Source organism: Xenopus laevis, chromosome 6L, assembly GCF_017654675.1.
Source record: "Xenopus laevis strain J_2021 chromosome 6L, Xenopus_laevis_v10.1, whole genome shotgun sequence".
In the NCBI taxonomy this organism is placed as follows: domain Eukaryota; kingdom Metazoa; phylum Chordata; class Amphibia; order Anura; family Pipidae; genus Xenopus; species Xenopus laevis.
In genome coordinates, this window is record NC_054381.1 from 26,227,475 (window position 1) to 26,243,818 (window position 16,344).

General features: G+C 43.3%; 2 protein-coding genes across 4 annotated transcripts in view; both read right to left on the reverse strand.

Moving 5' to 3' along the window:
* Positions 1-1,156: 1,156 nt before the first annotated feature.
* On the reverse strand, positions 1,157-11,677 carry bmi1.L (BMI1 proto-oncogene, polycomb ring finger L homeolog). Of its 3 annotated transcripts, none has more exons than XM_041565518.1 (10): positions 6,541-7,715; positions 5,976-6,109; positions 5,700-5,796; positions 5,106-5,161; positions 4,981-5,031; positions 4,467-4,575; positions 4,313-4,358; positions 3,470-3,568; positions 3,271-3,351; positions 1,157-3,185 (listed from the first exon to the last, which is right to left on the reverse strand). In XM_041565518.1, the coding sequence occupies exons 2-10, from the start codon at positions 6,085-6,087 to the stop codon at positions 2,865-2,867; spliced, it is 972 nt and encodes a 323-aa protein (XP_041421452.1). In that variant the 5' UTR covers positions 6,088-6,109; positions 6,541-7,715; the 3' UTR covers positions 1,157-2,864.
* Positions 11,678-15,323: 3,646 nt separating this feature from the next.
* commd3.L (COMM domain containing 3 L homeolog) overlaps positions 15,324-16,344 on the reverse strand; it is a 12,387-nt gene continuing 11,366 nt past the window's right edge. The window contains 2 exon segments of the mRNA NM_001095386.1: positions 15,324-15,515; positions 16,302-16,344. The exon segment at positions 16,302-16,344 is cut by the window's right edge and continues 17 nt beyond it. Coding sequence (NP_001088855.1) covers positions 15,456-15,515; positions 16,302-16,344 — 103 coding nt within the window. The 3' untranslated portion in view covers positions 15,324-15,455.

Below are 16,344 nucleotides of genomic sequence, written 5' to 3' on the forward strand. Positions count from 1 at the left end.
TGATTAGAATTGATCATTCTGTAAAATACTAAAAGTTAACTTAAAGGTGAACCACCCCTTTAATATATTTAGGGTTCTATAAAGTTTTGCGCAAAACGCGAGATTTCGTTCTGGGATGTATTTCTTTCATTTTCGCCCAGGTTGACTTGACTTGGTGAGTGGATGATTGTTCAGACTGGAGATGCTTGAGAATATGTCTTGCTGCAACACAAATAATATGTGCAACTAAAACAACAGTGCATAGAAAAACCAGCCTTTGGCTCTACTACAACTCCCTTCATTTTGTGGGAACCTTTTGCAAGATGCTGGGAGTTTTATCTGTATTTATGTTAAATGAATTAATCTATAAAGTAAGAGCAGCGCCAGCAAGTCATGGATCTGTTTCTACCTTTCATGTAGAATCCCCAGAATGTGTACATACAGCAGCGTAATAACAAATAAACAGCATCAATCATTGTACTTCTTCCAAACAAAAGCAGTAAAGTCCACAATCTCCGCTCTCTAATGATGGGTGTGTGTATAGTAAATAGGTTCTCATCCTTCCATAGATATTGGACTTATTTCAACTGCAGTCACATATTTTGAGCTGTGCCTCAAACAATAGCAAATCAATATTTAACTCATAAGTGCACATAGCAAAGTCAGCATTGCATACACATTCCATTCCTTTTTTGTCACAATTTTGAGTACAGAAATTAAAATAGGCGTCTTCAAGTACTTGAACAGTTATGTGAGTTGTGTGAATATGTATAATGAAATCAGAAGCAGCTCTAGAATTAATCAATCTCACTTAGGCCAATAAACAAGGGAATCTTTAAGTGTGTGTTGGACATATTACATAGACAGTGATTGATCACATACAATGTATGCTGGCACTTCAAGGCGAATATTGATTAGGGATTTGGCTACTCCTAAAATTGTATCAGAACATGTTCTTTAAACCCTTCCTTTCTAGCGACTTCACTTCAGCACTGGCTCGGGGCCAAATCAGAAATGATAAATCGGCGTCTAACTGGTTTCAGCACAGTTTAATTCATATTAAGCATATATGTAAATTGTACAATATTTTTTTTCCTCCAAGAACATATATTCACTGCTGCTGTCTTTTACCAGATTGAGAGATTTCCCAGGAGAGGAATGAAACGGGATACCAAAATATGTAAAAGTAACGGTTTAATGACTATAAGCGAGAAGAATAAAGCAATATAATTGTGCTTCTTTCATTTGCAGACTGGAGATAATGAAATGATGAGACACAGTAACACACAATTCCTCCAAAATGATCAGCAGACACCAGGCTGGATCCAAACCAGTCTATTGGCAACTCCCTGCAACGATCAAGTCAAACGACCGATCTGACAAGATGCAAGGAGCTGAATGAGAGCTTCTGGTGGCTACAACTACAACTCCCAGTACCCCTGACTAATTGGCTATCGAGGTATATTAGGAGATGTAGTTCTGTCCCAGCTGTGTGGGGCACTAATCAAGAACCTTTTAGATCATTTTTGTTCTTGAAGGGAAACCCATTATTAACTGAGGGTTTATCATTATACCAGATACTAGCAATATTAATATTTTCTTTTTAAACACTGCAAACAGTTGGTACTTCCCAAACAAGCTGGGGTTGAGAGTTAAAAAAACAAACAAAGAAACACAAAGTGGACCCTTATTGCTTGGAACCATACTGATTGGATGCTGATGAGCAGAGTTGTGCCCCTGGGACTCCTCAAGGCTGTGCTACCAAACTGACAATCCAAATAGATTTTGTGAGGGATAATAAAAAAAAATGAACGAATCTTAATCATTTGTGAGTGCATGAAACCCAATATTTTCATTATAGTATTTATAAATATATCATACAATACTGTCTCCTGTTCTGTCAGATATACCAATATGGCATTGTTCAATACGCCGACTGATTCTTACAAAAGCGAATCATTTATACAAGTCACTAAAATAAACGGCAATACCCGCTTTCTTTAGGCGAAGAGATTGTAAAACTGGAGAACAAAAAAAAACGCGTTTCTTTATTGTTGTTGTTTTGATTATTTCATAACTTGATCGATTAATTCCATTTTCTTTCAGATATGCCAAGCTGGGGTGCTGGGTGCACTGGTTGTAAAAAAAAAAATGACTTTGGGTGCCAGGACAAACGAAATATGAAAAGAAAAAGAAAATAAGAAATGAACATGGCTAACGCTATTCACAGTGAAGTGGCTACATAGATGCGTCTCTATGTATCTCTCGGCTGGATGTGACAAGGTGATCGCTTTCTAGGAGTTCACACACAATAGCAAAAGAGCTCTGTTCCCAAGAGATTCCCCCTTGTACTCCAAATGGTTTAATCCACCGTTTGGTCTTGGATCCTCCCAAACACAAGGCCAGGGTATAGCAAAGCAACATCTGCAAGCTAGCCAAGAGGGCACACAACATAATGCAACATGGTGAGATCCAAGCAATGGCAAGATATCCACTGGAGCTGCTTGTACATCCAACAGGACCATTCCTAATTGGCAACCCAATGGTGTAACTGCGATTTGTACATCCACAGTGGCCCAAACAATTGCCAGTTCCAAGGTCAATAAAAGCCAATTCTCATAACATCCAATAGTTTCCTCCCAGCATCCACACGCCATATCATTGGTTATCCATCTGAATAACACTTTCAAGAGTCTTTCACTGTAACCCCAAATAATAATAAGAATAATAATCCTCTGAATTCACTCCCGGGCGATATATGGTTTCACTACAAAGAAAGCGATTTGGACAAAACGCCACACATATTAGCATCTAAAGCTGCAATGGTTTGGAGAGATCTAGGAATCAGACGGGGCGCCAGTCCTCCCTTCCGCCGGGGGCGCTGTTCATCCCGATGAGATGGCGGAGACTCCGTTTAATGAGATTTTCCTCGCTCTGTTGGCGAAGGGATTCTGGTGGCTGCTGCTGGAGTTGGTTCCATTGATGGTGCTGGAGATGTGGGGGAAGTGTGGGTGCGGGGACTGCACAGGGGGGCGGGGCATACAAGAGGAAGTGGAAGGAATGCCACCACCCAGGCTGCCCGCTTTGTCGCTGCCAGAGTCACTTTCCATGTCGCCGCTAGTGTTGTTTATCCTGTCGGTGTGTGGGTTTATCTTCACCCGTTTACAAGTCGGTCTCACTCGGTACTTGAGCGGAAGGGGGCCGTTCTGCAAGGGAAATGGAGTCGTTAAAGAGGGGCGGGGCAAGCGGTGTGGCCACTGTTATGAAGAAAAGGCGAGCAGAGCTACTCACCCTTCTCCAGGTGTAGATATAAGCAATGTCCATTAAGGTGTAATAGTCCTTCAGCGGCTCCTCCTCGTACATCACATCGATCTAAGGGAAAACACAGCGGCCTCATTGTCAAAGGACTTTGCACCTAAAAGGGAGTCGGCTGCTGGGTCGGACACACGTATGATACGAGCAGACAGCGATCCTACACCTTGTTACTTACCTGGAAATTACTGGGGATGTCCATCTTGCTTCTCAAGAACTTCCTCAGGTGCATGATGGTCAGAGCCGCGGGGCAGCGCAAATAGCGCTTGTCATTAGCCTGTAATGTAATGGGACAGCTGTGAGCAGTGGGACACACCAAGGGAACAACCTGCACCCCTCCCAATTAGTTTCATTTCTCTGCTCTGGTGCTACAATGCCTTGCTCAGTACAATTCATTATACAATGAGAACAATGAAGGCTTCTGTATAACTGACCCTAAAGCCCATAGGGGCCTGTCCCCATTCAAATATTCCTTGCATGACACACACACACTAATAATAAGGGGAATTGATCCTAATGATAAGGGGAATTGATCAAACAGATCCTAATGATAAGGGGAATTGATCAGAAAGATCCTAATAAGGGGAATTGATCAGAAAGATCCTAATAATAAGGGGAATTGATCCTAATGATAAGGGGAATTGATCAAACAGATCCTAATGATAAGGGGAATTGATCAGAAAGATCCTAATAAGGGGAATTGATCAGAAAGATCCTAATAATAAGGGGAATTGATCCTAATGATAAGGGGTATTGATCAGACAGATCCTAATGATAAGGGGAATTGATCAGATAGATCCTAATAATAAGGGGAATTGATCAAACAGATCCTAATGATAAGGGGAATTGATCCTAATGATAAGGTGAATTGTGTTCTATCCTACCTACAGGAACAATTGGGCGACCACAGCCCCACAAAAGACCCTTGAATGAGAGATCGGTTGTTGAGAGGAGCACCTCACATACTTGCCTGGACAAATCAGACTGACAGAAACCCAACCAGAAATGACTATATTTTTACCTCGTCCTTGGATTTCTCCTTGTCTTTGCTTCCCTTACGGTCAGCTCTGGGGAAAGAAGGAAGAAGATATTGACTCTACTCAGCTCCCGAGCCCAAGTGGAACCTCCCTCAGTGTTCACACAAAATTAAGGTCTGGGGGAGGGGCTCTTCTTACCTATTTTGGTCAAAGAACTCGATGGACAAGCTAATGATCTCATCATCTGTGATGATCCTCTTGTCCTCATCTGCGACCTCTCCTCTGTCCTCGTTGGAGCCATTGGCAGCTGCAATACATGGAATTTTTTTTTGTCTGGTTAGCAGGTTTATTAGCATACCCCAATGGGTCCTTACTGCTGGGTAGGCCAAAGCAAATCAGGTAGAGCTCCATTACTATACATTTACTACACCGTGAACCTCAAACCCAGCATCTCCATTCCTTGGGCTCTCAGCTGGGAGTAGTTTAGCTGTACTTCTTTCTTGCACCCATCTATGGTTGACTCCACCCGAGAAATACAGAAGCCATAAAAGTACCTCTAGTAGAAGCATACTCAATGGACCTCTTAATTGGAACCTTACTTTCATAGTCTACTGAGCTCTGCTTTATGAATGGCAGGGGGAACTCTTCTAGAGATAGACCTGCTGTTGTATTTAAGGTTGTTGGGAGTAAAGTAAGAAAGAAGAAGAGTTACCATCTACAGAAGGATGAGCAGCATAAAAGTCTCTTCTCCTCTTCATTTCACCTGCAATAGAGGACGCATTAGGAAGCTGCTGACTAAGGGACTGTTGCCCCTAGAGACAGTAAAGTGAAACTTACCTTTGAAGAGCCCTGGCACCAGCTTATACACAATATCCTGAAGGGTTTTGTCTGCCCTAAAAGTGGAAAACGAATGCAATGAGCAGTGGCAAATGATTGTATCTAGGCTTTATATGTTTCCATTGAGGTTGGAGTAATGAATTTGGAAACGGGCCCTATGCCTGCAAAACCATTTAAACCAATAAAATGTTTGGTATCAAACGGTGGCCAGTGAACGATTAGAATTAGATTCATTTTGGGTAATTACACTTCGCCCAGTAGAACTCAGAATATCATCCTAAAACAATTGAAAAACCTGTGGCCTCCAACTGTAGAGTCCCATCTTGAATTCTCATCGTCTACAAAACATGAAAACACCATGGCTATATCACACCATAGCAACGATGCAATTGCTCTGGATTTATGAGCTTCAGTTATTTAATCGAACAATATGCTTGTAGCAGACTGTGATTTGAATGCATTTACTTGGCACATACATACAATGGAATCGATCCCGACAAAACAAAATGACTAAAAAAGCATTATTTTACAGAAGACAAACATGAAGTCCCCAAGGCTGTAGGGACAGTGTGCTCTAGTGATATCTGTACACACCTGATGTTGAGAAGGGGCCTGGTTTTGTGCACTTGAACATCACAGATCGGACAGTATTTGCTCGTCTCCAGATATCGAACGATGCAGGTTTTGCAAACTGTTACGATTCAAACAGATAGACGTTAGAAGCGAAGCCTCCATTATAATAAGGGTCTCTGTACTGATCAGGGTCCACTTTCCTGAATGCAGTTCATTGTAAATCAACGTACAGAGGGATGTGCTGAGAGGGGGTTGAACAAACACAAGGTACTAGTATCAGTAAATAGAGATACTTACAGGAATGGAGACACTCGATTATGGTGGCAGCGTCTATAAAGTACCCGCCGCACAACACGCACATGAGGTGTGGGTTTAGCTCGGTGATTTTAATCCTGGTCGTCCGATGCATTTTTGCGTTGATAGTGGGGTCTCTGGAAGGAAGGAATTAAGAAGGGTTCAGTCAGCAGGGGAATGGGGCTCAGCGCTGGGGTAAATGTAACTAATCAGGACAGCCCAGCACATGACTGCGATTACATTAATTTGGAGGCAGGGGAAAGGGCCATTGCTGTGCGATTGTTACTAACTGACTTGAGACTCGGCGCTGTGCAGCAGAGGCTGAGGGTGAGCTCGGCAAGTTCTAGGGCGATTACAATATAAAAGGAAGTGGTCGGCTGAAACAGAAGAGACGTGAGGGTCGCTAGTCACCTTAGTAGGCAGGAGGAGATGGGCATGTTTCGGGGGAGAGGGAACCAAGCAACAGCTCCCAGTGCAGGAGACGGTCTCTTCCTTTAGTGCTGAAAGGAAACGCATTGCCTTGTGCCAGAGCTTCAACCCCCCGGTTACCATAGCAACCTGCACTTACACTTGGCATCCTGCCACCGCCTGGAGATGGGAGGGAGACCCAACGTTACATGGGCTGCTGGGGAAATACCTGGGGCGACTTCAGGCAGGTGTCTGGCTCCTTAACCCTTTCCTTCCGGGAACATTCTCATCCAAGCCTGAACCCTTTAACTAGTAGTGCAATGGTGTCTAGTAGTGCAATGGTGTCTAGTAGTGCAATGGTGTCTAGTAGTGCAATGGTGTCTAGTAGTGCAATGGTGTCTAGTAGTGCAATGTTGTAGGAAGGATTTGTCTGAAGAAGGGCCAATCACAATGTATCCAGGCAGATGAAACTGATCGCTGAGAAGCAGTGGGTGATTTAGCAGAGCCCCACATCAGTCAGGCCCCGGCTCAACAACAGGTTGGTCCTAACGGGTCCAGTTAGCAGCTGTACTGGGTGTTGGGCACAATTATCGGAAGGGCAGGAGAATTGCAAAGGCAGAGGCATCAGTGAGCTGGAGGAGACTTCATCATTCTCTGGGTTTTTGGAGAAGTAGAGGAAGAAATGGAAGCAGACACAGTGAAGTTGTCAGCTCAGAAGCCCAGCAGAGAGACTGGTGACAGATGTGCGCAGGGCAGGACAGTGAACTAAGCAATCGGCTGGGGGAGAGGGGTACTAAGGGGGATACTAAAGGATGTCTGGACAGAAACTAAGGGGGGAATCCAGGAGAAGGTTTAGGGGAGACTGGCAAGTGGCTAGAAGAACGAGGTAGGGAGAGCAAGACGCAGCGAGATCCAGGGGGGAGGGGAGAGAGAGAACAGACAGGAGCTGCACAGGGGAGAGAGAGAGAACAGGGGAAGTAAGAAGGGAGGAGAGACACAAAGGCCTGACTAAGAGAGAGGGAGAGAGAAGCAATGAACCGACCGGGCCCAAGCCTGGGGGAGGATCCAGTTGGCTCTACCGGGGAGATGTGATCACAGGGAAAGGCGCTGCCCGCCCGGGTGTCGAATAGGAATCACATATTATACACACAGCTAGACGTATAATGTAACTGGAGGAGCCCTGTCACATACAGGCGGGCACAGTACATTTCTCCGCACACAGACACACACAGACAAACACACACAGCTCCCGCACACTCAGGTACACAAGGGGCAGGAATAACAGCACGGCCGGTTACTCGCAGCAAACAATACACTTCAGTGGGAGCAGTGCAGCGTCCAATGAGAAAGCTCGGCGCACCAGTCCCACTGGCAGCCCCTCCCCCCGGTCTCTATTACCCCCCGCGTGACCCCACAATCCGCAGGGACTAAAGCGGGTTAACCCTGCAGGAGCCGGCACAAGATGCTTCTATGCGGGACTGACCCTGTGCCCCTCTCACGCCTCAGAGCGCTCTAATAGCGTGTGGATTGCGCTGGAGCACATGGTAGCCTGGGAACACCATGCCAGGTTATTGTTGGGCGGTGGTCGGGAAAAAAAAATGTCAGCTTCGGTGGTAACGAAATGTTAATACATGTAACAAATTCGTTTAAAAATCGGGTAATACAACGTAAAGATGCGAAAGTGGCAGCTGCGTGAGATGTGCCTGACAGATAGAGCCGACACCAGGGCAAGAATAGCTCTCAGCCAATCATAAAATGGCAAAATGTCACAGGAACCTCTTGGGCAGGGATATTCATATGAGGCAGATATATATATATATATATATATGGGGCAGGGATATTTATGGGATATGTATGGGGCAGGGATATATGTAGAACAGGGATATACATATATGGGGCAGGGATATATATATATATATATATATATATATATATATATATATATATATATATATATATATATATATATATATATATATATATGGGGCAGGGATATTTATGGGATATGTATGGGGCAGGGATATATATAGAACAGGGATATACATATATGGGGCAGGGATTTACATATATGGGGCAGGGATATATATATATATATATATATATATATATATATATATATATATATATAGAACAGGGATATATATGGGGCATGTACATGACAGCCTGTAAGGGCAGCGAGAGAAAGCATGGACCCTTCGGGGAACTAGGTATCTGCCAATACATGCGACTATGTCAACAGGAAAAGTTCAGTGTGTATGCACTAAATGCCGTTATGCGATTTCTTTATTCGGGAGAGGGACTGTCCGTGTGTGCGCAACGTTCCCAGTCCAATATATAAAGTAAATAAAGAGACTGGGCAGCATAGGGCAGCCAGTGAGACACAGGGCGACACTGGGAACAGCTAGACTAGGTGCCAGGAAAGTGTAATTACCGGGCGCTGTTAGGGACATAGGAAAAGAGCAATGGTTAAGTGCTATGACTAAGTCCAGCAGAATCACATTCAAGTCAATATATGTATATATATATATAGTTCCTAACAACCGAATTCTTTCATGGCAACGCTCTGGAACTTTCCGAAGGAACAAACTGGACAATATAGAAAATTCCATTGTTTTCCTTTGCCATCCAATGGAACGCTTTGTACAGCAGAAAATCGGGAATCAGCCCTTAGGTTCATACCCAATAAATGCGCTAAATAGAAATACTGAGGGGGCTTTCAGTTTAGCCAAGAATACACAGCTGAGCATGTTTGACCTCGTCTCCTGATCTGGCGCTTAATTCCCTTTAATATCATAATAAAACAGGACAATCCATTAAATGGCAGCGAAATGAAGCGCTCACTGGTGTTTTATTTAACTTTATAGATCAAATTCACCTTCATTATACTCACTGGCATCTACTTTAACTCTTTCCTGGGACAATCTTGGCAGATAAGAGTGCAACAAGTACATGGGTGAAGTCTGTAGATGAGGGCACTTTAATAATGCCAGCCAGCTGGTTAGTGTAACACAAGCAACTATTTGGGGGTTGACAGACAAGTGAGGGTGTTTATTGGGGGGCTGTGAGTTACAGGTCAGACTGAAGGAGACCAGAGCAAGATTTTGTACAATCAGTCGCTACACACAGGCTGAACGAGAAGGGGTTAACAGCAAAGAGATCTATGATTTTAGCTCCTCGCTGGGGGAGACTAGTACAAGGCTCTCATGTGAATGCACAATTACCGCTTGTTAGGCAAAAACCTGGCCCGATTTATTGTAGGATACACGTTGGGTCTCTATGAAACCACTTGTTACAATGTAGCCGGTCCCTTTATTTGCTAATAAAGACTTTCAATTCGTACAATCGTGTCCTGATCGCCCCTTCCGAATATTCGCACTGAGCGATACAAACAATATGTAGAATTCTCAACTCTCATTTTTCTCTCTTTAGGTACAAACATTTTAGTAACTTGTTTTTATTCTCCCCAATCCCTATTAAGTTATGGCCTCATGGTGCAAGAGAAAGCATTCATTATTATTTCAGCTTTTAACAGTTCTCACATTGAGCCCATTGGTGGCCCCTGCTGTGCCAGAAGCAGACAATTAATATGAAGTCGCACATGCAGAAGCACCGAGTCGCTGTCACATTGCAGAGTCCCGGGAATGTGCAACTACTCGGCGCTACAATTGCCCAGACTGACAAGTAAAAAGCGCAGGGAACAGACACATGCTTTGAATCACTTCTCACTTCTTCCCCCCGTTGAAGGAATGACAAAGCCAGGCCCCGCGTAGGCACATTATATCCCCCATGATCCCAGCTGTCTGGCGGGGCAGATTTATAGCCCAGGAACTATATAAACACAGGCTGCTGGTATGGAAGCTTGGAAGAGCTGAAATGTCAGGGCACATACACCAATCATACACGGTCACCCCAGGGTCTAAAGCCGACAGCAGCCGCCTCTGTATCACAAGTAGTGTTGTACTTGTAGTAGTGTTGTACTTGTAGTAGTGTTGTACTTGTAGTAGTGTTGTACTTGCAGCAGTGTTGTACTTGCAGCAGTGTTGTACTTGCAGCAGTGTTGTACTTGCAGCAGTGTTGTACTTGTAGTAGTGTTGTACTTGTAGTAGTGTTGTACTTGCAGCAGTGTTGTACTTGTAGTAGTGTTGTATTTGTAGTAGTGTTGTACTTGCAGCAGTGTTGTACTTGCAGCAGTGTTGTACTTGCAGCAGTGTTGTACTTGTAGTAGTGTTGTACTTGCAGCAGTGTTGTACTTGCAGCAGTGTTGTACTTGCAGCAGTGTTGTACTTGTAGTAGTGTTGTACTTGCAGCAGTGTTGTACTTGTAGTAGTGTTGTACTTGCAGCAGTGTTGTACTTGTAGTAGTGTTGTATTTGTAGTAGTGTTGTACTTGCAGCAGTGTTGTACTTGTAGTAGTGTTGTATTTGTAGTAGTGTTGTACTTGTAGTATTGTTGTACTTGCAGCAGTGTTGTACTTGTAGTAGTGTTGTACTTGTGGAGGTGTAGTGCTGGGGCCAGTGTACAGGGATATCCAGGGGCCAGTCAGGGAGGCAGCACAGGGTTAAATGAGACATGGGGAGGGCACTGGTATATGGTGAGACTATAGGAACTGGCAAGTGGGGAGCAATAAAGTAGCAGAATAGCCAACATGCACATATAAATAATATATAACTAGACATACAGATTTATAACTATACATATACACAGATAACTAAACATATAACTAGACATACAGATAACTAGACATATAACTATATAAGTAGACATATAACTAAATAACTAGACATATAAACAGATAACTAGACAAATAACTATATAAGTAAATATACAGATAACTATACATATAACTATAAAAGTAGACATATAACTATATAAGTAGACAACTATACATATAACTATATAAGTAGACATAAGTATATAACTATACATATAAGTATATAACTATACACAGAAGTAGACACAGAGATTTCTGATCAGTCAGGGGCAGCTCATGGACAAACAGACAAAATATCATGTCGATTTTCTCACGTGTTCCCCACTCCCACCCTATTGCAGCCCCTCAATCACCTGTGTGTACCCCCTTTTAGTCTCCTCTATTTACTCCCCACCCCCTCACTCCCCCTCCCCTTTATTTGTGCAGCAGCTAGTCCGCCCCTCCCTCCTCTCACGGAGTCCCCACCCCCACCGAGGCGAGACTCGTGCACTTACCGTTCGGTGCTGTTGCTGGGGGGGGGGGGGGGGGTCGGAGGACAATACGTTGCCCGGGGGTCGCTCAGCGGAGGAGCATCAGCCCAGGGGCGGCCATCTTGATGTGAGCTGCAGACGCTGTCAGTATAGAGATCTCTCCGCACATCCTCCAGGCGAACTGCCGCCTTCTCGATGTCTCCAGTCACTTGTCCGAGCCTAGTTCCCCGCACCGAGTCTCCGCCGCTCCCGCCTCTTGTTTCCTGATTCCCCGGGAGAGGAGCTTACACCATCCTCAGCGCTTTGTCCCGGCGGGGCTGCTTTATTCTGCGCAAGACTCTCCTCCTCTCGGTGGCGGGATCACTCGGGTTGTGTATCCGTTAGGAGATGTACGCGGCTGTCCTCTGTCCCGCTCCCCGCGAGGCGCTCTCTCTCCCGGGCGCTCCGTCTGCTGGAGCCTCACACTGGAAACTGACACCGTCCCCAAAATGGCTCGGAGTCCGCCCGCTCCCCCTCCCCACGCGGTCACGTGGCTTCATTCCTTAAGGGCGGCCTGGGAATGAGTGTTGCACTCACACTGAATACTGTCGGCTCCTCTCTCTCTCTCTCTCTCTCTCTCACTGCTGCTGCTGCTGCTCTTCTATTCCAAGCACATTGTGTTTTACCTACTCACCGTGTCACTGTCTCATCCGTGTGTCGCTATAGACATTGTGAGGAGGAGGAGGACACACACTGAATACAATGGGCTCTGATTGTGGCACCATATTCGTGTGTGTCCTGTGGGCTCCGTGACACAATAATCCCCCCATACACTTCTACTGGCGCCTAAAGCACTTTATTCCATTTATTCCACGTATTTATCATGAGGTGCCACTGCCTAGCGCTGCGCCAAATGTCACTAAGTATCTAAGCCAATCTCTATACAATCTCATCTCTGTACCTATTTATCCCCAATGTCGGCAGCTTGTGACATAATATAATAATGATGTGTCTCACTGAGGCGTGTGCTGTAAATAATAATAATATATCAATTATTTGTATGAGCCACAACAGAGCTGTCTGCTACATACCTACTCCTATATGTGTATATTTCTATCTCAATCGCTTATATCCCATACACTTGTATATCCCTGTTACACCTTTATCCCCTTGCCCTGTCTCATCAGGTAAAGAAACGGGTTAAATATTGACATTATTCCCTGTTTCACCACTTACTATTGCAACGTTTGCCGGCGATGGGATTTCACATCATATTCATATTATAAATCCATTACTGAATATTTATCCCCGTAACCTCTCGTTCCTTCCAAACGGTGGCAGCTACGCTACAATATCAGCAGCCGGCTAATTCTGTATAATTATTTGTGAACACGTCTATATTAGCGCATTCTCTCTGTTTCTAAGAAATGCAGACACATTGTGGGAGTAGGTATAGGATAGATATATATTGTACTAGTACCTAACTCTATTCCCAGTATCAAAGCAGTGCAGCAGCCAGAATGTGGCATTTGTGTAATATACATATATATATATAGTAAACTTTCCAGAATCTTTGTGTACTGTAAGGGTCTGGCGTATCAATGATACTATACATGTAAATATCAATAATGAATGGCCAATACTAAAATTACGATACAACTATGACATTCTTTGGTGTAATGTTAGAGAATAATTGGTTATCCCAGGAGCCAAGCAGCGCAGGCAGAATATGAGGGGTATAAAATATATATAATATGGTTATCCCAGCGCTAGAAGACTTTGGTAAGCGATAATACAGTATGTTTCTATGTCATGACACAATAGCTATTTATCTTAGAATTCAAGGTAGGCTATGGTAAGTGGTATATAATATATATCATGATAGTAGCTATGATAGCTTCCCAGCAGATTGTGGGGCTAGAAGAGATGGCTGAGATCCTAGTAGAAAGTTGGCAGCACCCCAAGATGATTAGGAGGTTCTGCACTAGGTGGGTTGCTTGGATGATGCAGTGGGGGGATATAGTGGGGGAATATATAGTGGGGGAATATATAGTGGGGGAATATATAGTGGGGGAATATATAGTGGGGAATATATAGTGGGGTAGTATATAGTGGGGGAATACATAGTGGGGGAATACATAGTGGGGGAATACATAGTGGGGAATACATAGTGGGGGAATATATAGTGGGGGAATATAAAGTGGGGGGATATAGTGGGGGAATACAGTGGGGGAATACAGTAGAGGAGATATAGTGGGGGAATATAGTGGGGAATTTATAGTGGGGGAATATAGTGGGGAATATAGTAGAGAAGATATACTGAGGAATATATTGGGGAATATAGAGGGCGAATATAGTGGGGAATATAGAGGGGGATATAGAGGGGAATATAGTGGGGAATATAGTAGAGGAGATATAGTAGGGAATATAGAGGGGAATATAGTAGAGGAGATATAGTAGGGAATATAGTAGAGGAGATATAGTGGGGGAGATATAGTGTGTGGGGGGGGGGGTATAGTGGGATCTGCACGGGATTGGAGGAGCAGTGTCTCAGTGGTTTATGGATTATTAGAGAGAAATTCCAGTCTCTCCGGAGTGTCTGCATCTCTGACACTACTGCCTCTTGCTTTTTAGGGTCCTGCAAGCTGCAAATATTTTATGCCTGCTAGAATTTCATGACACGACTTCACCACAAAGATCAAAAGGGGAGGGGGGAGTAGACGAGCCCGGGCTGTTGATGTGTGCGACCCGCTGAAATAAGCGCCGCCCGATCCGGGCAGAGGGCGGGGGATCGACTGGAATGTGCGTCGGGGGCGCAGCCTGCAGGGGAGGAGGATTCAGCAGCAGCCGGGCAAAAAGGGGCCCTGAGACACTTACCCCTATTGGGGAGTCTCTTCTGCTTTCTGGGCAGCTTTTTATGGGCGATCTGTCGTAATAAACACTTGCAACATCGCATTAACTGATCGTTTGCTTTCTGGCTTTGGCAAGCGAGAAGTAGGGTAAAAGCAGGCGGATACTGGGTTCCCAGGGAGGCTGGTACCATGTGCTGTAACCTATGAGCTGCTCTCTCTCTCTCTCTCTCTCCAATTCTTTCACGTTTCTTTAACAACGAGAGAGTGCTGACACACAAACACGCAGTCACATGAATGTCTCTTCTGTATCCACACTAGTCATATAAGTCCCCCTTAAATATCTAAGTGATCAAAAAACGGTTATATCATTCTTTTTTATCCCCCTAGAATTCCTGTTTGCACTGAAAGAGTTTTTCGTGGAAATTAGGATGCTTTAAATTTGTACCTAGGAAATAAATACTCAATTTAAACGAACATCTATCCAGTACCCCAAATGGTTAATATCGTTTGCTTTCTGTTGTTTTGGCTGCACAAACTGACGCCTGTTAAAAACTAGATATGAAAACAAATCAGCCAGCAGAAATCTAACGAGAAATATTCTAATGAGCTGGCAGAGTTTAGTAACCAGCCAATCAGGCTGCAGGACAACAGCTATTTTAATGATCATTTGGAATAACAAATTCGTTGAATAAATCTTATCTATCTGATAAGCAGGCATTTGTAAAGAGGCGTGAGGAAGCATTTCCAGCAACGACAGAATTCCCAGGGAGGATAAATGATTTCCTATAGAGATTAGTGTCAGGTTGCAGATTTTTGTGATGCCTTTAGGATGTGACAGGAGTCTTGCAAATTACTGGAAGCCTGTTGAGTTTACACATTTATATTCACTTATCAAACCACTGTTTATTGGAATAAACCATCAGCTCAGAGAATATGCATTCAGGTTTTTATTGTAACAATGTAGACACAAAACAGCACATAACAGCAGGTAGATTATAGAATTTACATTTAAAAAAAAAAAACAAGTCGGAAGAATTCTTGATTGTTGCAGGATACAAAAAAGGTCACATCTGAGTAGTCCTCTCTAGGCTTTTGGCTGCATCCCTAAGCTTTCCTAATAAATCCTACAAATGGGGAAAAAAAGTTGAATACAGTATACAAGAATTAAACGTTTAACCATAAGCAAACAAAGATATTGCTATGGGCAACAAAATATACATTGTAGAAGCCCTGCATATTACATGTTCTCTCAAACTAAATGCACTGCTGGGAAAAAAAACTTTCATGGACAAAGCAAAGACCAAAAAATAATAAAAAAATAAATAAAAAAGGAACAAAATCCTAGTTTGGCTGCAGCTCGTAGCTACAGAATTCACATGCTTATAGAATTTTTTTATAAAGGGATCCTGCAGGTTTATTATAAGAAGAAGCCAAAGTGCATTAGTCTTGTAGGAGGCAACATTCTGAATATTTATAAAAGGTATTGTAGTAGTTTCTTTAATGAGATTTTCCATAAATGACCAGAAAAATCGATTTATTCAAAATTATTGGAGACCTGGCTGGTCATGCTTTGAGGACTAGGTGTCAATATTTCATAGAATCTTGTGGGCGTTTTTTGATTTGAATAACCCGAAGTAAGCAGGAAATTGATGCATTTTTTAATTTAGTATTTTAAGGTACAAATGTGAAATTAAGTAAGTTTAAAGTTTTACCAATACAATCAATAACTGGTATTGGGTGGTACACTACTGACATGAAAAGTCACAGACAAGCAATGGCAATGACTAATAGGGGATCCTATTATAAAATTGTTAATTGATTTTTGCCTGATGAATATGAATTTATAATACGGCAATTAAATAATATTCACCACAAAACTATGGATCGACTCATGTAAAAAAAAATCATACCTGCAATTGTTCCATAGAACAATCAAAACTAATTTCTGGCTTC